General features: G+C 41.8%; 1 protein-coding gene across 3 annotated transcripts in view; it reads left to right on the top strand.

The window, feature by feature from the left end:
* Positions 1–854: 854 nt before the first annotated feature.
* Positions 855–22,804, top strand: part of USP47 (ubiquitin specific peptidase 47) — a 48,578-nt gene continuing 26,628 nt past the window's right edge. Inside the window, exons 1-9 of one of the 3 annotated variants that reach the window (XM_082192892.1) lie at positions 855–1,340; positions 9,904–9,963; positions 13,395–13,598; positions 14,890–15,003; positions 15,975–16,113; positions 17,310–17,406; positions 19,557–19,702; positions 21,128–21,207; positions 21,767–21,916. In XM_082192892.1, coding sequence (XP_082049018.1) covers positions 1,302–1,340; positions 9,904–9,963; positions 13,395–13,598; positions 14,890–15,003; positions 15,975–16,113; positions 17,310–17,406; positions 19,557–19,702; positions 21,128–21,207; positions 21,767–21,916 — 1,029 coding nt within the window. In that variant the 5' untranslated portion in view covers positions 855–1,301. The remainder of the gene's footprint in view (positions 1,341–9,903; positions 9,964–13,394; positions 13,599–14,889; positions 15,004–15,974; positions 16,114–17,309; positions 17,407–19,556; positions 19,703–21,127; positions 21,208–21,766; positions 21,917–22,804) is intronic. The other 2 variants (XM_082192891.1, XM_082192893.1) reach the window with 2 other exon arrangements.

Here is a 22,804-nt window from a genome sequence, read left to right as displayed (position 1 = left end):
CCAGAATATTCTCCCACATCCTGCCTTTATGGTTATTTTGACAGTCTTGGTCACTTCCTCATGAATGTTGATGTATCTGTCATCATGTGCGTAGCCAGGATTTTTGTGGGGGAGGGGGCAGAACCTCAGTATGCTATGTATTTTTATTGATGGGGGGGCAGCTGCCCTCCCTTGGCTACGTCCATGGCTGTCATTCACTTTCTTATAAGGAAACCAACGCTGCCGGAAGTAATTTGCCATTTCCAAATCAGAAGCAACCTTTGCCGCTATTATTCTTTATTCATCTCAAATCGCTGCTGAAAAGCCATCATTTGCTGATCGTAATTTCATTACTGTACTCTACTGAAGACTCTTCAGATTACTTAATAGCATTTAAGTAAATCTGCCTCTTGGATAGAAAGTGGGAGGTGGGGGGAGAGGCATTAATCAAAAAGTAATACAAAAAAACGACGAGCTGTTACGGTTTCTTGCAAGTGCGCCTGCAAGCTTACTTGGGAGTAAGCACCCATCCGCTGAACTCAGCGGGGCTTATCGCGGAGCAAACCTGCATAGGATGGGGCTGCGCGTTTCTCTTTACGCGCGACTCAAACCTTAGGCACGTTGACGGTGCGAATTAAGTTGCTGGGAATTAAATGCGGCTTTCCTCTGGGTTAAGCAGCCTTCACGAAAATCGATGCGTGCCAGTTTAAAGACATGGGAGGGCGGAACCAACCGAAAGCAAACTCTCCACCCAAGTTGCCTGCCTGATAGCCAGAGAGGGCGGGCGGGCGGGCGCCCAGATGTTTGTTCTATGAGGATCAAGGACGGATCGTCCTCGTCCTCCTCCCGCCTCCTCGGGAGACAGCGCCGCGGAGCCCGGCGGAGCGCCTGCGGCCCTTCACAGGGCGAGCAGCCCGGGAGCAGGCCAGAGGCTTTCCCGCGGCCTCTCTGAGCCGCTTTCCCCCGGCAGAAGGTGGGAGCGGAGGCGCCCTGAGGAGGGAAGGGCTCCAGCTGCGCCGGCGACGTCTCGCGAGAAGCCCGTCGTCGGCCATTTTGCCATTGATTGGCGCTGGCGGAGGGAGGGGAGGGGAGGCGGCTGAGGCGTTGCTGCGCTCGCTGTGAAGGGGGAGAGGCGGCAGAGAGACACACGCACGCAGGGAGCCACAGAAAGGAGGCGGCGGCGGCGGCGGGGACCGAGACCGTAACGATGCCGAGCGTGCCGCGGCCCCGCTCCTCCCCCTCCTTCGCGGACGGCGCCTCCTGCTGACGACGACTCCCCGCCCGAAGCTGCCGCGGGCCCCGGGCTGGCTGCGCCACTGGCCATGGTGCCCAGCGAGGAGAACCAGCTGGTCCCCAAAGAGGTGCGTCAGGGGCCCTTGGGCGGAGGCCGCGCCTTCAGGCCCCGCTTCAGGCGGCAGAGGAGGAGAAGGAGGAACGGGAGGCCGAGGCGTGCGCGCAGCCTCACGGAAGGAGTCGCTGCGTGCCCGGGCGGGTTACAGGGGCGGCGAGGGCCTGGGGCTTGGCGGGGCCTCGTTTGGAAGCCCCGGTGTTGCCTGTTCAGGGATGGGCGGGCGGGCTGGTGCTGCCGGGTGTTTCTCGGCAGGGCCTTCCTTCGCTGCTCTAGGGCCTTGCGGAAGGGAAGGGACGGCCGAGAGGCCGCGCGCATGAGTGTTGCTTCAGACGCCGCGAGGGGAGGGGGGGGACCTGTCACTGTGAGGAGGGAGCGAGGGAGGGAAAGGCCAAGGAGGCCCTCGGGGCATTCATTCGTGTCAGCAAGCGCGGCTTTCCAGGAAGTCGAGGTAGGTTCGATAAGGCTCAACCTTGGAAAGTTGCGTGCGTGTTGCGATGCAGCTCACCTGTGCTCCCACGCTGTTGAGTGGCAGTTTTGCAACACCGGCAGAGATCCACGCGACAGGTGTGGGCGAAAGTTCAAAGGATGCTGGAGAGAGGAGGAACTTCCCGGGTTAGTCAGGGCAAGTTCATGTCCATGCGTTCAGGTTCATAGTTGTAATAGGCTCTACCTGGAAGGAGCCTTTTATGCGTGGTGTGTCTGCCATGGATTCGTGTGTGTGTGTTGCAGAGGATTCTGAGGATCGCGGATGGCACTCACATAAACACACACACACTCACTCAACTAACTGTTCATGTCGGGGTGCTGACTCTTGCAGGACTTCTGGAGAGAATGCAGATTTCACACTAGGGCTGGGGTTTCACACTAGAACATGCTGTTCCCCCTACTCTGGTACTTCGTAACAGAAAAATAGTGGTAGACAACCTGTTTTCCAGGGAAACCCATCCACCATGACTGATCTTGTCACTGAAGAGCTACTGATAAGCGTTCTCTTGAGTACAGTTTGAAAACCACTAGTGTTAGAGTTTAATAAAAGAAAATAGAACCAGACTTCCAAATACAAGGAATATTCTTCTGGTTGTGATTGGTACCATGTTTTTTTACAAAGCTTGTGAAGACTGAGAAAGAGACTGGTAGCTCTTCCTTTATGAAATGTTGGATTGGGGAAGTGATAGAGAAGTGTTCTATAATATTTTGGTGGGAAGGAAAGGAGCTTTCATTGTGTACAGGATGGTTTGCCCTATGACTTAGGCTGAAGCAATGCTCTTCCAAGTAGATGTATCTATCTATAGCAGCGTTCAATATTGGCCAGGCAACAGGTGTATTTTGCACCCGGCTGTCAGCCACTTGTGACCACGTGAAGATACCCAGGTGCTGGGATAGCACCTGACATCCCTACCACCTGGAAGTGAATGCCTGGGAATCCTTAGGTCTTGCCTGTTTTCACACACTAGCAACACATCCCATAGAATTCTATCTGTTACTGTATATTTTATCTGCACAGTCAGAATGAATTTCAGGAACCAATTTTTATTCAGTTTTCCAGTATGAACTTCTGTCCCCCAAATGGCAACTAGGAATTCCGTTTTGGCCACTTTTACCCTGGTTTAAGGAGTCATTTGGCAGCTAGCTTATATATCTGAGTTTCTAACACTGAAAGACTTGGATACTGAACTGAACTGTTTCTGGATTATTTACACATTATTGCTTTTCATGTAAGAATGCCAAACTCCAGTGTTGGCTTTAGACTAGACTGTTACCTTTCAGCTTTGTAACATGAGAAATAGCTTTGAGATTGTTGGAACTCCTAGAGGATCTTTTTGAAGCGAATATAATCTTTTCTTCCAAGTCAAATCTTTTCAGTTGCAGGGGAGTAAGATGGCATATAATATTAAATTACCATACTGGAATCCTGACCCTAAACTCATTCAGTAAAATATTAAAAATAATTTGCCTTTCTACATGGGAACAGGTGTTTGGATGCATCATTGCAATTACTCAAGTTCATAGAGAAGAGGTCACACGCATGACCCAAAAATGCATCTGAAAACAGTACAGTACTTTGTTTGCTTTGCTCCCCCCACAAAAAAATATTTAGTACAACTTACCTTGTATTTTGAAGTCACAGCATAGTGGGTTTCCCTACCCACAGTTAAGGCTGTGAGTTTCTTCAGCCCTAACCACTAACGTGGTAAGTTGTACAAAATAATATAGATGAGAGGGGAGGTATGTATGTGACATTGTCACACATAAAAATTGTAGCTCAGTGTATTCATTTTTTTTAATAGTGTATAATTTCCACATTTATGGCATGTATGACATACCCATATAGTTCTGAATTATATAGTAATGTGAACAATAATGGTGCAACATCATGTGACAGCCAAGAAGCAAAGGCTAATAGCAGAAGGCCTTTGGCAGTAATTGTAGATAACTAGCACAGACTGGAATGATTAATGGCAGAGTCTGGCTCTGATCATTGTTCCTCTGTAGATATTATTCAAATGCCTTAGAAGCTTATTTTTATCTTCTAGAGCTGAACAGGATTTCAGTCCTCTCCTTTTTGGATATATTGAATTCTGTACTTAATAGGATGAAGAAAGGTTCTTGTTTCTTCTAACCTCACATTTTAAAGAAATCACTTAACTACATCTGTAGATTGTGTATAATTCTTTTTTTGTTTCTTCTTAAAATATAATCATGAAACATATTTTGTAGTGTTTTTTGGACATAAACACAGACTAGTACACACCAAATGATTAAAAGGAGCTGCATTCTTAAATCTAGTTCAATGTAATTCTTAGCATGTTTACTAACAAGAAAGTACATCTGAGTTCAGTGGTATTTATTTTCTAGTTAGTTGCAGTCTTGATGGTATAAATATGCATGTAAAGGTTGGAAACACTTAACTTTTTCTCCAAGAAAGTCAAGGGTGGTGTGGGATGCCTCTGAAAATCCATCAGAATTCTGATGTGTGCACCGTACAATACCCCCCCCCCGTAGCATTTTATTTTCTACTTTAATTATTACACTGTACTACCTTTCGATTAGAGCACTAGAAAGCATTGCATTTTATATCTCTAATCTCTACTCTTCAGACATTGATACTTTTCAGAGTAGAAAAATGGTTTGTGTCTGTATGTGTATAGGAGTTACTGTATTTTTCGCCCTATAGGACGCACTTTTTCCCCTTCAAAAATGAAGGGGAAATGTGTGTGTGTCCTATGGGACGAATGCAGGCTTTCGCTGAAGCCTGGAGAGCGAGAGGCGTCGGTGCGAACCGACCCCTCTCCCTCTCCAGACTTCAGGAAGCTATCCGCAAGCCTTGCCCCGGCGGGAGTTCCAGCGGGCTTGCAAGGCTTGCGGGTGGCAGCCTGAAGCACGGGGCGCCCTCCAGAGGATGCCCCATGCTTCGCGCAGGTGTCCGCAAGCCTTGCGCACCGGGGGGAGTTCCCCCCGGGCTCGCAAGGCTTGCAGGCAACAGCCTGTTTTGGGGACGGGGGAAGCTCGGGCTTCCCCCGCCCCCAGCTCCAAGCGACGCAAGCAAGCTCCGGGAGTGATGGCGAGGTTGTGCAACCTTGCCATCGCTCCCGGACCCGTTCTGGGGGCTGGGGACGGGGGGAAGCTCCCGGACCCATTCTGGGGGATGGGGGAAGCTCGGGCTTCCCCCGCCCCCAGCCCCGCAAGCAAGCTCCGGGAGCGATGGCGAGGTTGTACAAGCTTGCCATCGCTCCCAGACCCTTTCTGGGGATGGGGGAAGCTCTGGCTTCCCCCGCCCCCAGCTCCCAGCGACGCAAGCAAGCTCTGGGAGCGATGGCGAGGTTGCAAAACCTTGCCATCGCTCCCGGACCCGTTCTGGGGGCTGGGGATGGGGGAAGCTGGGAGCACCCTCGCCTTCGCTCCTGGACCCCCAGCCCCGAGGCTAAAAACGAAGCCAGGACAGCGAGCGGGATCCATCCCGCTCGCTGTTATGGCTTCTTTGCTCTTTGGGGCTCGGGGGGGTATATTTTTTCTTTATTCCCCCCCCCCAAAAAAAAGTGCGTCCTATGGGCCGGTGCATCCTATAGGGCGAAAAATATGGTACCTTTTCTTGTCAACCCCATATATTTTTCCAGAGTTAACAGAAACATTGTGTTTGTATATATCTATGTATCTATATTGCATGATTTTGTAACCATAAATCATTTCCTCATTTATGAAATACACTCCCCAAACTGCTACATCACATTTTTGTAGGAATGTTCATAACTTAAGTATACAGTAGCACCTTGGCTTTTGTTACACTCGGATAACATAAACTTCAGGTTGTGAAAGCGGCAAACCCGGAAGTGTTTCGCTGTGCGCGCATTTGCAAGAGCACTCTACTATACCGCACATATGCACAGAAGCGGTCCCTCCAGTTGCAGAAACCTCAGGATCTGACTGGAGCTCCAGAACGGATCCCATCCGCAACCGGAGGTACCACTGTGTTACTGTAAAAACTGATAAAAGCCTGAACTTAAGGATCTCCCATTAAATATTTTAGTGAAATTTATGCCAACTGGGATGTACAGAAATGCATCATGATAATCCACCAACTCTTTGCTTCAGTTTAGTATCTGAAGGTGGGACACTTTTCATTTGCATATTTTTATGTGCAAGACAACTTAATGAATAGCATGTGTTTTTATATTCTGCTGGAAGCTGCCCTGAGTTGTTGGGGAAACCAAGCCGGATGAGTGGGGTATAAATAAATAAAATCATCATCATCATCCAAATAATTACTTGTAAAGGTTCTGTTTCTAGTACATAATTGCAGTGATTTGGTACATAATGTGAAATACATTAAAGGACTTAATAAACTTGTAATATGAATACTTTTGCCAAAAAAGCTAGCTACTAACATGCATAGGTGAATATCACATTGTTGGACCATGCTGGAAGCAACCTAAAACAGTTTTTGAAAATTAAAGAATGTGTTGTTTTAATAATTAATTTGCAATTAATCCCTGAGCAGTAGTTCAGAGTACATATGTTAAACTTTGAGCAGCTACTGCTCCACAGGGTGAATTAAATCAAATTGTTGTTTCTTTTAAATTTTTAACATATTCTTGAGGTGCTGGAACACTGGGGAAAACAGCGCATGAAATTAGAGGGACAGTTGATATGTTTTTGGCAGTGCTAGAGTGCAAAGCCAAAAAGAACTTTTGCATTTATACCCATACTACAGATATATGTACAATATACTTATATAGTGTAATATATTCATTGTAGGCTCAAACATGCAAAAGTAAATCAGTTGTAGAATTTTTCAGCCAGTCACTGAGGACACATAGTACAAATTGATATTTTTTTTTGTAGCTGGGTTGCATAAATATGCTTGATGCTATTAGTACCTTTTTGAGGTACTAATACCTTTTTGAGGTTAGTACCTTTTTGAAGCAGTTTTAGCAAATTTATTTAAGGCCAAGCAACAAAATCAGCAGCAACTTACAATACAAGTATTGGTCTGGAAAACCAGGATCATTGGAACTGTATGCAGTACCTTGATTAGAGATTATTACGGTTGGCTAAAATTAAAGCTGTAGGGCTTGATTAGGTTCAGAGGTAAAAAAGTAAAGGTTGATTGCAAGCACCTGGGTCAATGAAGGCAATATTTTAATTGTAATTTTTAATTAATTAATTTATAATACTTTTTTCTGACCTCAAAACAGCTTACAAAATATTCTTAAGGTAAAACTACATGTGAATCTTGAGAAATTTCACAGAGTATGAAAGCAGAATTATTCAGGCAGCATTTCCTATATCAGGCAGCAGCTCCTCCCGAATTCTCTGAGGCAGGGGTCTGGGACTGAGCAGCTGGATTGCACAACTTCAAAATATTACTCTGTAAAAAACAGTGTTATATAATACAACTAGCCCATCCATTCCCCTACACTTTGCTATGTGTGGCAGTTACTCTACATAGTTTTAGGTAGAAGTCTTTTTCAGCACGTCTGTGTGAAATCTTTTTAACTGAACACTCCAGGAGATGAACTTGGAACCATCTGGTTGCAAAGCATACACTCTGCTGGTGATCTGTGGTCCCTCTGCTGAATAAAATACATACAGATTGTATACAATGTAAATAATAACAGCTGCGGTTTGAACTGGCAGAAAACTAGATCCAGGCCTGGAGGAGAAATGACTAATCAAAACTGAGGCAAATAGTAGTCTTTGGATTTATGTTTAGTCATGTCTGCTGAACTGTGTGTCATGGAAATTTTGATTTTCAAGGCAGACTGCTGTGAGCTCCATTTGCAGAAACTAAATAGACAAGGATTATGTTTTACTCAATTTTATGTTCATTTTAAAATTTAAAATGATGATATTGCAGTTGTCATAAACAGATATTACAGATTCTCTGACTGGATATGCATCAATAGAAATGTTATTTAAAATTGGAAATTGCAAAACTTTGGGATGTGATATGCAAGTGCTCTGTTGCAATAATCATTCTCCATCTCTGAATCAATGCAGACATCCAACATGATGCCATCTCAGTGTTGCTGGACTACAACTCCTGTCTTCCTTTCCTTTTGGCTGGAGCTGTAGTCCATAGTACCTGGAGGGCATCATCTTGGCTGTCCCTTGTAGTAGGCATACATGGAAAATGGATATTGTTCTTCTCTTTTTCTAATAGCTTTCCTTTTAAAAAAAATGTATGCCAAATCAACAATATTTGACGCATCTAGGTTGCATCATAGCCATAGATTTTGTTGACATGTTGCAGAGATCATACATTTTGGGATCATACACATACACAGTCATAATATCACATTATATAGCCACAGTATTTGTTTTCATATCACTAGGACCACATCCTCCACAAATTTGTTCAAGTCACATTTCCAGTAAATTGTGTGCTCATTTGTTGACCATAGAATGAGATATTCCTACCATGGTTATTAATGGGTTATTTTGAATTGCAGGATCTCTTTAAAATGAAGAGAGTCAACTGCATGCCAAAATTAACAGGGATACTGCAGTAATTGAAGGGCAAAAAGTTTTCAGATTTTTTGGCATTTCTATGGTTATTATTTGGTGATGGCTTTGCTTAGGTTGATTGAGCTTTAGAACTGTTTAGTGAGGTGCAACATAGAAACAATTTCTGGCCAGTAACTTTTTACAGTACTTGTACAGATGATATCCAGCTCTACGTCTCCTTCAGATCAGAGCCAGTGAGGGCAGTGAAGGTCCTGTGTGTGTGTGTCTGGAGGCAGTTGGAGGATGGGTGGCGGCTAACAGATTGAGGTTGAATCCTGACAAGACAGAAGTACTGTTTTGGGGGGACGGGGTGGACACTCCCTGGTCTTGAACAGGGTAACTATGCCACTGAAATACCAGGTGCGCAACATAGGAGCCATTTCAGATTCACAGCTGTCCATGGAGGTGTAGGTCAATTCTGTGTCCAGGGCAACTGTTTACCAGCTCCATCTGGTATGCACACTGTCTCACCAGAGTGGTGTGTGCCCTGGTATCTCCTGCTTGAACTACTGCAGTGTGCTCTACTTGGGCTACCTTTGAAGGTGACTCTGAAACTACAACTAATCCACAATACGGCAGCTAGACTGGTGACTGGGAATGGCCACCGGAACCATATAACATCGGTTCTAAAGGATCTTCACTGGCTCCAAGTGCATTTCTGAGCACAATTCAAAGTGTTGGTGCTGACCTTTAAAGCCTTAAATGTCCTCTCCACCCCCATTGCTCAGCCCAGACACTCAGGTTCTCCTCCAAGGGTTTTCTGGTTCCCTCACTGCAAGAAGCAAAGTTACAGGGAACCAGGCAGAAGGGCTTCTTGGTAGTGGCACCCTCCCTGTGGAATGCCCTCACTTCAGATGTCAAGGAAATAAACAACTATCTGACTTTTAGAAGACATCTGAAGGCAGCCCTGTTTAGGGAAGCTTTTAAGGATTAATGTTTTTAGATATGTTGTAAGCCGCCCAGAGTGACTGGAGAAACCCATCCAGATGGGTGCAGTATTAATAATAATAATAATAATAATAATAATAATAATAATAATAATAATAATTTCCCCATTAGGAATTAAATTCTGGACATTGCTGAAAGTTTCACAACAATATGGGAATGGTGCACCTTTCTCTTGTGGCCATTGGAAGGGGAAAGGCCTCAAGATGCATGTGCTTGGGTTTGTAATAGATTTAGTTGCCCTCTGCATTAGGTTAATCTAAAACATTGATGGGGAACCTGTGACCCTCTAGAATCGATATTCTTGGACTCCCAACTCCTGTCATTCATGACCATTGGTCAGGCTGACTAGGACTGATGGGAATAAGTCCAGCAGCATCTGGTGGGTCAAAGGTTCCCTATCCATGTTCTAAAACTTTGAGATCTCAACCAGACAGACTGTGAACTAGGATTTCCACATTCTCTTAGGCTCAGTTTTCCAAGTGTTCATTATTTTAGAGGAAAATGGTTTTTCTTTTTGCAAGTAACTTTCAAAGCTGTATAGATATTCTGAGTAAACATTTGAAGATTCTTCTCCACTTCAGGGTGCTATAATCTTACTATTTTGTGTTTATATACCATAGGATATGCTTTGGAGATGCAGACAAAGTATCTTTGATGAAATGAAGAAGAAATTTTTGCAGGTAGTTAGCCGCAGTAAACATTTAAAACCCGATTGCTTAACTGGGTAGTAACAGCATGAGACTAGTACTTGTTAACATCTGCATGAGTTAGTAAAATGCTTTGTGAGTGTACTTTGAGCTTTATTCTTACAAGGAAGCTTTGGTATTTGGGTGTGTGTGTTGTACAAAATGGTAAGCTTGGTTGCTTTTTTTGTGTAACATTCACAAGAATTAAAAAGCATGGTGTTAAGAGCTCCAAAATAAAATAATGTGCTAGATGTTTTTTAGAAGAGTTGTATGGCACATAACTAAAAAGAAAGTAGTGAGTATGTCTTATGAGCTTTGTATCTGCTTCTCATTAAGGCAGGAGTGTTTGCTTTGCTGCTTACATGACCTTTTTAGCGTTCATGTGGATTGTTTTGTTTATAGTGAGCACATACACGTCTGTCTTTTTGCTGAATGCATGTTTGATTCTATAAAAATGTTGGCTATTGGGAAGCATTTTTCCAGAGAAAATGACGCCAGTGTGTTTTATTGGATGTGTAATGAGAAAATAGTAGATATGTTTTTAAGAGCGTAACATTGTCATTCCTCAATAATAGACTGGATAAGAGCCAACAGAGATCTATGAGTATAGGGCAGTATACAAATTTAATGAATAAAAATAATAGCATGAAACATTTCAGTATGCATAATATGGGGTGGTGTGATTTATAATTTTAGTCCTTCTTAATGGTTGAAGGAAAGGGGCTTTGGTAAAAAAATGATCATTCTAAACACTGTTCAGGGAGGCTCTTGATGTGCTGAGAAGAGAGAACCTTTAGTTGTTGTACAATTTGCACAAGTAAGCAAACAACCCAAACTGCAAAGAAGTTGTTTCACACAGTTGCAGGAGGGGAGATATGGCTTATTTTCACCCCTCCCCTTCAGTATTTTGCTGAGACACACTGTGGTTTACATACAAACAAACAAGCTGCAAATGGTTAATGAATTGCCTCTCAAAAATGAAATGACTCTAGCAGTAAAGTAGTGCCTCTTTTCTAGCTTTGCTTTTCATTTCTCCTAATAATATTTTTGCTGGCTTGCATGGAAGAATAAAGGCTTGCCCCCTTTATTTGGATACTTGTGAGTGGGTGGGTCCCTTCTTCTGTACCTGCCCACTCTGAACTTTTTTGTGTGTATCTGGTGGCGTGTTTGGTATTGAGAGAGGAGTGTAAGTAGAACAACTATTATTATATCTTGAAATATATAATAAAACCATTCTGGTCTAGTTCTTGGTTCTGGTCCCTAGCTTTTAGCCAGGGTTTTCAAGCTAATCATGCTTAGCATTGACCTTGGTGTAAATGTAAATGGGGCCACTCACCTGCCAATAAAACAATGATATTAAAATGTTACATGTTTGGGATGTGTTGACCCACCCATCTGTCAAAATCCTTTGCATGGGGTTCCCACTTGAGAACTATACCACCAGGGTCATCCCCATGTTTGGTATTCTAGGAAGCCCTGAGCATAGGCCTGGCAAAGTGGCTGTTTCTCCTCTACTTGCCATTGACAGGGACAAAAGAAAATGCTGCTTAGTGCTGAGTTTGAGTGCTTTGGAGATCTTCCTTAAGGGAAAACCTGACAGGCCAAGATTGGAGCATGAGCTGGAGGTACTTTAACCCTCATTTAAAATATTACAATCAGTTTTGATTGCTTTAAATGTAAAAGCATATAGGAGAGCTAGAGAAGATGTAAAAATTGCAGCTGCACATTATCTTCTGAAAAATGCTTGCAAAAAGATGACCGGGGTGGCAGCATGATGGAGACTTGTTAATTGACCAGCTGTATGGAGAGTAAATATACTGTTTGTATATACAGCACCAACAGTGTATATAGCACATTACAGAGTGTTGTAAATAAATAAAAAGGATGAGTTATTGGTCAAAAGGAGTTGGCAATCTAAAATACAGTTGTAAATACTGTGTAGTTGTAGAATAGGATTAGGTCTTTGGGTGTAGCTGGGGGTTAGGATTCAGTCTGGTTTGCACAAATAGTGATTTACCAAACCAACATAACTCACCAAGTTTGGCAAGCCTCTGCTTTTGCATTCCCAAATAGACTTCATGGCCAAACAGTGTACTATCACACTAACAAACTGTATTCAGATGACAGGCTTGGCTGCAATGTACAGGCTTTGTTGAAATGGGTTTTGAGGGGGAAATTGAGGGAGATAATAGATGGCACTATTTTCATTTTCAACATCTGAGAGTTTGATATTAAATCTAGCTAGCAGTTTGGCAGGAATCAGAAATCTGTGGCCCTGTAGATGTTTCTGGGCTATAGCTACAATCATTCCAGGCCTCTGACCTTGCTGGCTGGTGTTGATGGATGTTGGAATTCAGCAACACCTGAGGGCACAGGTTCCCAAACTCTGGATTCAGACAGACAGACGTAATTATCTAGAAAAATTGTAGTTTATCAGTGGGATTTATTATTGTCAGACAATGCAGCACTGTGTAACATAGCGTTTTAACAAAGCATTGATAGATAAGTGTATCTGACAGTAGCTGGTCATCGCAGCAAGAACACAACCTTTTTCTCCCTCTGCCCCATACATAGCATGCCTCTGATTACTGTATAATGTAAGTCCTGCCATTAGAATTCTGTGCTTGGCCATTGGTTTAATGACTGTCTTGTATGTAACAGTGCTGTACATAATTCAGTTGACCATGTAAAGCTAATGAGAGGGGGGAAAGTGTGGGAACAGGATCAAGTATGGAATTAACTTGGCGAGTGTTTTGCTAATCTCTTACAAATCAATTTAAGTTTATTGTTTGCCTTCAAATAAACATGCAGTTAGACCATCAATAAAAAATTAACTATTAACTTAAATAGTCTAATGGAAAGAGAACAGAGTTATGAGGCCCACCCATTGTCGCCAGTAATCAGGGATGAAAGATAGCATGTTTACTACCATGTTGACTACTTCTGCTCCGAACAATAGTTTTGGAGGATTGTAAATAAGTGTTCACTCTTGTACCCTTTCTTTCTCCTTCCTCCATATAGCACCCTTCTGTGCTTCCTGTTTGGCACTTAACATAACTTCTGATTCTACTTTGAAGGATAAGCATTAATTTACTATGTGAACTGTGTACACATACAAGCAACCTAAGGTTATCGTTAAACAAAATGTAGTGGGAAATGTGAGATGGGGAAGAAGCAATATGCAACCCTAGATCAACATGGTTTAGAGGGTCATCTGATTTGAGCCAAAGTGGTGGAAACCCCCCCCCCCCCAGATGATTGCCTCTAATGCTGTTAAGATGGTTTAGTCTTAAAGAAAATCATATTCTCATTATTTTGATCCATGAGATAATAAAATATTTCACTTCATTTTACAAAGACGTTGGTTATGTTTAAGCAGAGGTTGGATGGTCAGTTTTAAAAATCTGTTTTTTTCTTCATTACAGATCGAAAGTGCCGCTGATGAACCTAGAGTGCTTTGTATAATCCAAGATACAACTAATTCTAAGACCGTTAATGAGCGCATCACTTTGAACTTGCCAGCTTCCACTCCAGTAAAAAGACTGTTTGAGGATGTGGCCACTAAAGTGGGCTATATTAATGGAACATTTGATTTAATATGGGGAAATGGAGGCAGCGTTGCTGATACGGTAATAACACACTATCTTTCTTAACAGAGTAGAAATGTAGATGTATGGGGAATACTTGTATAAATGTTGGAGGCAATGGGTGGGATTTACCTAAAGAACCCATTCAGAGGCAGCTTCCACAACAGAACTACCCTCTTCCTCCCCTGCACAGGATTGGGTCTATTTATTATTTTTTATTCATTTTTTAAAAATATGCCTTCTGTTTATATTGTTTACATATGTGTCATGCTGCTTGAATTTCTTTTTATCAGTTTATTTAAATGAATTTTTAAATACTGAAGTTTTTTCTTAATTTGAACAGCATTAATCCTAGAATATGTATAACAGTGATCACCACCTTTTTTTAGCCCTGTGGTCACATTTGGAGTTTGGCCATTTCTTCCCTTCTCCAGATCAGCCCTTCCCCCACTGACACAGAAAGAGAAGGAGTGCATGAAATGAAGCAACATTTAAAACATAAAAGAGAAATTAAGACCTGGATGTGTGAAATCCCTGGCCTCTATTTTATTCATTCTGTTTTTGTATCTTATAGTTAGCAAACTGTACAGCACTTCTAATGCATGTCCACTGTACTTTGTATTCAATTTCTAGTTATGCTATAGAGGCTACTAATGTTGGAAGTTTAATAAATTGCCATTATGGGTGGGGTGTCATGCAGGTGCATTCTGTAATTTGAAGCACTTGTATGGTCCCTGTGGTCTCAGTAGAGTCTTGAGAAATTTTGATTTCTATTAGAGCTAAATAATGGGACGCGGGTGGCGCTGTGGGTTAAAGCCTCAGCGCCTAGGGCTTGCCGAGCGAAAGGTCGGCGGTTCGAATCCCCGTGGCGGGGTGCGCTCCCGCTGCTCGGTCCCAGCGCCTGCCAACCTAGCAGTTCGAAAGCACCCCCGGATGCAAGTAGATAAATAGGTACCGCTTACCAGCGGGAAGGTAAACGGCGTTCCGTGTGCTGCGCTGGCTCGCCAGATGCAGCTTTGTCACGCTGGCCACGTGACCCGGAAGTGTCTCCGGACAGCGCTGGCCCCCGGCCTATAGATGTGAGATGGGCGCACAAACCCCAGAGTCTGTCAAGACTGGCCCGTTCGGGCAGGGGTACCTTTACTTTACCTTTATTAGAGCTAAATGCAGTGAGAGTGTGCTGATGACCAGGGATATTCCAGCTTATACTGATATTTCACATTAGGCCTGTGGGTCTATCATTCCCCCCTCCACTTGTTCTCCTATAATTTTAATTTTCAAAATAAATAGTAGCCAGATCTATTTAGCAAGCAATTCCTTTGTTTTGTTGTAGACATCATTGGATCAATCAAGTGATAAATCTGTTGTTGATGCTGGTTTTGAACCTGGGAAAAAGAACTTTCTGCATCTGACAGATAAAGATGGAGAACAACCTCAGATAGTATTGGTAAGAGAATTTAAAATTATAAAACAAGTAACTATTATGTACCTGCATTTTCTTTATGAATCACTTTTAAGAAAGCTTGGTTTTTGCTATAATTTTTATTTTTACTGGTACCAGTACTGTACCAGTATTGCCTAGTATAGGTTCAGAATCTTGTGCTGAAGAGTATTATAAAATGAGATAGCACTGACTATATAAATAGGAGTGGAGAAGATGGAGAAATGTTAGTGGAAAAACTCTACAATTCTATGATTCTGTGGAAGGCTCTGTTTGGCAAGGCATATAGGTTCTCTGCATGCAACCAAGGAGGAGTTCTGTCACAAAAGGCTTTGTGAATCTGTATATTCCAGTAAACAGAAACTAAGAAATTTTCCACTCAGAGAGATCAAACTTGTTGACTCTGTTGCTGGTAACACAAGTAAACCAGTTCCAGTCATCCCTACTGCCCTTCCCAAACCAGTAAGGCCTTTTAAGAAAGAAGACCACTTTAGCTTTCAGACATGCATTTAAGAGGAAATGCATGCTGAGACTTCAAACACAATAGTGCACTTTGTCTTCCCATAATTGTACCTCATAATTCTGATCAGGCCAGTGCAATTTGAGTGCTGAAAGTAGCTTTGAATACTGATCAGCCTCAGATTGGAGCATCAAAGGCTATTTTGGAGCACAGAGAAGGAGTACCTACACCTAGTAGCTGGGAGAAATTGATCCTGTGCATTATTGCTCAACTAGCAATCTGGGTTTGGGACTTCCTAGGTGGGAACATCATAGGAACTCTGTTTAGGCTCCCTCCCCTCCTCACTCCCATTACTCATTCTCTCTTGGAGAGACTGCTTTGTGTAGTACTTGTAGATGGGACTGTTGACATGTGCACTTAGTCTCTAGACTTCCTTAAATAGGATAACTTTGTGTGGATGGATTTGTATTAACTGCATCCTTTGCAAATGTGCTAGTTAACATATCTTATCTTTTAGGATGAGGCCAGTGGAGCAGATGACCGTAATCCAGATAGGTTTATAGGCCCTCTTCCACGAGAAGGTTCTGCTGGTTGTTCAAATGATTATGTTGGTCAGAACTATTCTTATACATCAATTCTGAGTAAATCAGAAACGGGTAAGGTGGTTTATTGTTTCTCTTCCACTGTATAGTAAGGCTTCAATGGTCTCTTAAAACAAGTTATATATTGGCAGGGCAGAATATAGCCATACACCTCACTTTTGTGTGCGGTTTGGTGCAAAGGGAGAAGGCCTAGGGAACTGTTGTTGGTAAAACTACTCCCAAGCATGGTATGAGTGAGTAGGAAGTGGTGGCAGTAAACCCACTGCCCAGGGTGTGAGCTGATTCCTGTTTCTATTATTTGCTTCCATGTTTTTCCCCCTAGTACAGTTTGATACCTGGTCTATACAGTGGTACCTCGGGTTACATACGCTTCAGGTTACAGACTCCGTTAACCCAGAAATAGTACCTCGGGTTAAGAACTTTGCTTCAGGATGAGAACAGAAATCGTGCTCCGGTGGCACGGCGGCAGCAGGAGGCCCCATTAGCTAAAGTGGTGCTTCAGGTTAAGAACGGACCTCTGGAATGAATTAATCCTTAACCCGAGGTACCACTGTATAATGTATTGAGTGCAGTTGGTTCCGCAGGTCTCCAGGCATGTTCCTTTTATTTTACATGTTAAACACTACTTTGACCTTTGCAAGTATTCCATACAGCTAGAGAACTCAGACTGCTCTCCAGCAGTGTTTTCCCCCAACCCCCATTCACAGTTAATATACTTTTTTCTGCCTGCCTCTTTCAATCAATCTTAGCATAGAAACTCTTGATTCTCTTCACCCCTCCACTAATACAGAGATTTGTTCTACAACCCTCTGTACCTTATAAATTGCTGCTGTGGAGGTTTGGGAAGCCTCTGGGTGTTTGAGATATAGAATAGTGCTACAATGGGGAGGGGGATTTCTGAAAATTGCCTTCCTACTCCCTCCCTTCAGTGTGAAGCTTCTACTGGATCTTGGGGCCTTCCATGAATAGGAGGGCTATTCTGTTCACAGCTATTTAGAATCTAAACCCATGGCCGTTATTACTTTCCCCAGTTCATAAATTTCAAGGAAACTATTCTTGTATTCTGATAGTCTAGTGGGCCTTTGGATTAGTGGTGGACTTACAATGGTCGCAATAGGAAAAGCAATGTCTGTTCCAAATTTCATTGAAATTATTAGAATAACTGTTAACCTGTTGAACAAGAAAGGTTACTCTATTACTTTTGGGTGCTAGCCTGGCTGCTAACCATGTCCCTCCCCCTTTTTTTAAAGGCTATGTAGGTTTAGTAAATCAAGCAATGACTTGCTATTTGAACAGCCTTCTGCAAACCCTTTTCATGACTCCTGAATTTAGAAATGCATTATATAGGTAAGTGCATGTTATCAAAAATATTTTAATGTCATAGGTTTCAGAGATGTTCTAATGTTGCAGTTTTCTGAAATGTAAGTTTTTGTGATAGTTTTCATGCAGCATTACTTTGCCAGTTACGAAAATGAGTATTAAGAAGAAAAAAATTGACTGTGTGTGTGTGTTGGACAAGATTTCCCCCTCCCAAAGCATGTATTTTTCTGAAAATCATTCTAAGAAATTATTAAACTTTAGTTATACTTAACCTATACTTGAAATCCTCCTTCTAGGTAAAACAGTAGTGGGCTCTTTCTGACCCCCCCCCCCAATGAGAGCACATAATGTAACAGGGTTAGAGTACATTCATGCTCCTATAATAACTTCTTCTATTTGAAGTGCCATGACTAGCTCCCTCTGCAACACAGTAGGAGCAAGAACTTTTTTTAGACAACTGGCCATTAGTATTGCAACATACTTTCAGAATAGACCTGCAGTTTTAAAAGTTGGAGTTATCAGAAATAACAATAGAATCTTAGAAGGAGCATTATTCTCTGGTAATAAACCTTGGATAAAATCAAATTTGATGTTCCAAGAGATGTCATGAGATTTTTGTTTAAGCAGGGAGGCGCACAGGATGCAGAATGCTCATTTTTCTGTGCTCAAGCACTTGAGAGCTTGTTCATAGTACTAGTAGTAGAAAAAGTGATTTGTAGCTAATACCATGTTTCATAGTGTAGATAAAAAATCGTCTTCTTCTTTGGCGATCACTCGTAGCCAAGTAAGATTGTCTTCCATAAACATGGTTTTAACAATGATTCCATAAGTGACTGTGGAAGCCAGTTCTGGATCCACACGTCCTTCCACAGTGGGGACATTGGTTTCTGGGTAGGAGTTGATCACGGTGTGGTTTTGCCAAGCATGCCTTCCTCTTAGCACGTCTCTCCCTTGCGTCCTGAGTTCGAGTTTGTCAAAGTCCATGACACCTTTGGTAAAGGCTGTTCTCCAACTGGAGTACTCACAGGCCAGTGTTCCCCAGTTGTCAGTGTTTATACTACATTTTTAAAGATTTGCCTTGAGACAGTCTTTAAACCTCTTTTGTTGACCACCAGCATTACACTTTCCATTTTTAAGTTCGGAATAGAGTAGTTAAGGAGCAATGTATAAACCTTTACCCATTGTATGCTTCAGTGTGTCTCTGTAAATTCTAGGCCAGGGGTAGGGAGCCTCTGACCTGCAACATTAAATAAACTTGCCACGTCCCAATTTAACCTGCTAGGCCATTCACCCCCGAATCACAGCCAACTTCCCCACATTTGGCGATAAGCATAAATAACTCCTTGCATTCTGGCTTTGATTGAAGCTGGCATTGCAAAGGATCTTCCTCTGTAGGCTGACTTAAGCCTTGCCCTTGATGTCAGGTGATTGACAGGTGGGAGGCTTTGCTTACCTCTCAAAATGGCCTAAGGTTCTATGACTGCAGAGGTCAGGATTCCACTCACTGATGGGACTCCCTTTCCCCACTCTTGTTCTAAGCAGTGTTTAATCCTATAACAGTATTTGCAAGAATTCATGAGAGTTCACATTTTGTGATTTTATTAATTTCATTTTCAAATGGGTATACAGTGGTACCTTGGTTTTCAAATCTCTTCTTTGATGAACATTTCAGTTTTCAAATTCTGTAAACCCAGAAGTAAATGCTTCGGTTTTCAAACACGCCTCGGAAGTTAAACATGCCATGTGGCTTCCATATTGAGTTTTCCGTATTGAGTTTTCGGTTTTTGAACGTTTCTGAATTTAAACGGTCTTCCGGAATGGATTATATTAGAAAACCGAGGTACCACTGTTTTTGGAAAACAACTGTTTTATAAAAAAAAGTGTGCAATGTTTCATAATGCTTCTTTATAGAAAGTGGTCTGATGAAAACATTAAATGCTGAAGAATTGTTGCACATGTTTTCTTAAAAGTTGTTTTTATGTTCTATATTAGACTATGCTAAGCATATGAATTAGGATTTCGGGTTTTCCATATTTGCACCTTGAACAGCAATTTTACATCAGCTTGTCATCCAAGGAAGATCTCTATCTAAAAATGTACATTAAGAAGGCATCTCTTTTAAATGTGTTGTAACTTAATTGCCTGATCCTACTAAGATCCCTCCTTTTTGTTAATAGATGGGAATTTGAAGAATCTGAAGAAGATCCAGTGACCAGCATCCCTTACCAGCTTCAAAGGCTATTTGTTTTATTACAGACCAGCAAAAAGAGAGCAATTGAAACAACAGATGTTACACGAAGCTTTGGATGGGATAGTAGTGAGGGTAATTAAGACAAATTGCTTGGTTAAATTTAGTGTAATTGTTAGGCTAGATATAAACTGACATTCTGTGTTGAATGTGGATTTGTTCCATAGAAAGAATCCCAGAGTACATTAATCTTTTGAGGTGCGGGATTTTTATTTTTTTTAAGTGATTCAACTTTCTCAGGAATGGAGAATGCTCTAAAAGATATAGGCATTGCAAGCTTTTGTACTGTTTTTACAAACATTGTTTAAGAACACATGTTGGATTATCTAGTCCAGAATCTTGGTGACCGAATCTTGGTGACCATGGTAATCACCTAGATGCTTCCAGGGATAGCAGAAGAAAGTCAAGCTACTTTAAAATGATTCTTGGATAAATTTAAACCTTGTTTTCAGTAGGTGAAGTCTAATATTGTATGAGTGGACTTCCCCTTCCACGTCCCCCCCCCTGCAGCCGACATATTCCCCCCAGATATGTTTTGATGGGTGCAGAGGAGCTGCAGGGGCGGGGCGGGGGGTAGGAATTCATTCTGCCAACAGTATCCATTCTGATGGTGGCTGGACAATGTTTCATTTTACGCAGTATCTGCATTATCTGGTAGGCAGAGAAGGGGGTATTGGTGACTACTGTATTTCTTTTATTTTTTGTTCCATGCAAACATGAATTCCTATTTGCAATTTTGAATTGTTACAATGAATTCACAGAAGTAAACTTTATGTGTTCAGTGCCTCATTGCTTTTTATCTCCTAGAAACTCTATTTTTGAACTATGAACTAAAATAAATTATTGAGGCCAAAATAAAAGGTGTGTTAGAAGCAGAACTTACAGCTCTTTTTAGTATTGTTAAAGTCCAAAGTGTATGTTCTGCAGTGTTAGGTCTGTATCAAACACTGCTGTTGTACTTGCGCAAGAGACATTTGTGCCGCAGAACTGCACTTCTTTTCTTGTGCAGCCCCTCATGCATCTCGAGTCTGCTCCAGAGGTTTTAGGGACCCCCAAACTCCTGTTGTGAATGTCTAGTGGTTTTTTTGAAAATATGAACATGCTTGGAAACAATGGTTAGTTTTTAGCCAAGTGTTGCACATGGGAGAAATTGAGTGATAATATCCTGCTAAGCTGTACTCCAAGTAGACCCAACAAAATCAGTGCACTTAACGTTAGTCATGATTGTAGCTAATAAGTTGGCTGCTTTCAGTGAGTCTGCTCTGAGTATGACTTTGTCTGCTAGTACCCTTTGACCCCAAAGCTAGCACAATCCTAAACAGAATAAGTTTACTGTGAAGGGAATCCACCTATCTAGGTCTGCCTTGATATTACATAAAAGGTTCTGCCGAAATTAATTGTGGGGTGTGCGTGTGTGTGCGTGTAAACCAGGTTAACAACATTCTGTAGGTAGATGTCTGCCTAAGCCGACACAATAAGGTCACTTTTATTTTCCAACAGCCTGGCAGCAGCATGATGTCCAGGAACTCTGTAGAGTCATGTTTGATGCTTTGGAACAAAAATGGAAACTAACAGAACAGGTAACAGTTTTGGCTCTTCTTAAAAAAAAAAAAAGGAATAAAGAGGAATATCATGCTACTTGAACTAGAAATATTAGCTAGAATGGATTAAGTAGATAATGTTGCGTTGGACCACATTTCAAATGCTAACTTCGGCAAAGACATTGAGATGGTATGGTGAAAGTCATGCTTTTAGATTTAACTAGAGAAGAAATAATTCTGAGCCAAATCAGATGCTATTAAGACTAATTGTAGAAAGAAACATTTTACCTGCCCTGAGCTTTGTGAGTAGGTTTATTTTCTGTTTTGATGAATAACCAGTGTATTGTAATAAAATTAGATGGAAATGAGAGTATGCTCTGCTTTTTAGTAAAAGAACACTCTTACTTGACAGATACAAAAGGTATTGGCAGATTTCACACACTGTGAACTTCTGTCTTATCCCTGTAAAGTGTTACTTGTGCATTTCAATATGAATACCTTTAAATGCCACAGGAATGAATATTGTATAAAGCAAGATAATATCTTGTTTGTCTCCCTTTGGCTTTGCTGAAATATTTAAATTCTTTCTCAATTGCAGGCTGATCTCATAAATCAGCTCTATCAAGGCAAGCTGAAGGACTATGTAAGATGTCTGGAATGCGGCTATGAGAGTTGGAGGATTGACACATACCTGGATATTCCGTTGGTCATTCGGCCCTATGGCTCCAACCAGGCTTTTGCAAGCGTGGTGTGTACTGCTCACCTGAATGCTAATGCATCTATGCACACATTACATACATAATGCAACAGTGGTATCACTTTCTTGAAAGGTAAGTATCATCCTAGATACTCCATCTTGGGTTGTCCGTCTTTGTGCAGTAAACCAGCTAGCAAGTTCTAGAAGTTTTTTTGACCCTTCAATGAGTCCTACTGGTGCATGTTTAAGAGGGAAGTTCAGCTAAGTGATTTAATGGTTACCGTAATATTATTATGCTATTTTTGGAATGCTTTTGGGATTTAGTGTTAGTTCTGTTTTGGTATGTTGATAGGTGTTTGTTTTATTAATATCTAAAAAGTGTTAATGTTGTTGACAGTTGTAATAAAAATAGAGCAACTGCTTGTGGTGGTAACAGGAGTTTCTTGTTTTACTGCAGAAAGGAACACTTTTTGAAATGAGGAATAAGAGATGGTGTGAGCCATATCTTTGGTGTAGTTCTCCTTAAACTAGTGAGAGGTGTCATATATACAAAGGGAATGTGTATGGAATTCTAATTTAGATTTCCATGTGTGCTGTGTGTGGGTGTGTCTGCATGTTGTAAGGGGATAATCCAAAGCAGAGAACATGAACAGCAATAAGAGGAGTCATGAGAAAATAAGCCAAGTAGGTAGGATATCATCAGGTATTTATTCTACAAAATCCTTCCTTATGGTGTGGTAGGTGATTCGGGTGACCCCATCACATTTGATAATATAAATGAATAGATTTTGCATATACATCTGTTTTGAACTGAAGTATAATAATATGCTGGACATGATAAAAATCAACTGGTTTTGACCAAGCTTTTCCAGTTCAGAGACCACATTAAAGGTTTGCCATCCCCTACTCCGAAGGTCACATGAAAGTGTTTGCACACAC

This window comes from Podarcis vaucheri, assembly GCF_965113315.1.
Source record: "Podarcis vaucheri genome assembly, chromosome: 1".
Lineage (NCBI taxonomy): Eukaryota > Metazoa > Chordata > Lepidosauria > Squamata > Lacertidae > Podarcis > Podarcis vaucheri.
The sequence above is the reverse complement of the archived record's forward strand: the minus strand, read 5'-3'. Positions and strand labels throughout refer to the sequence as shown.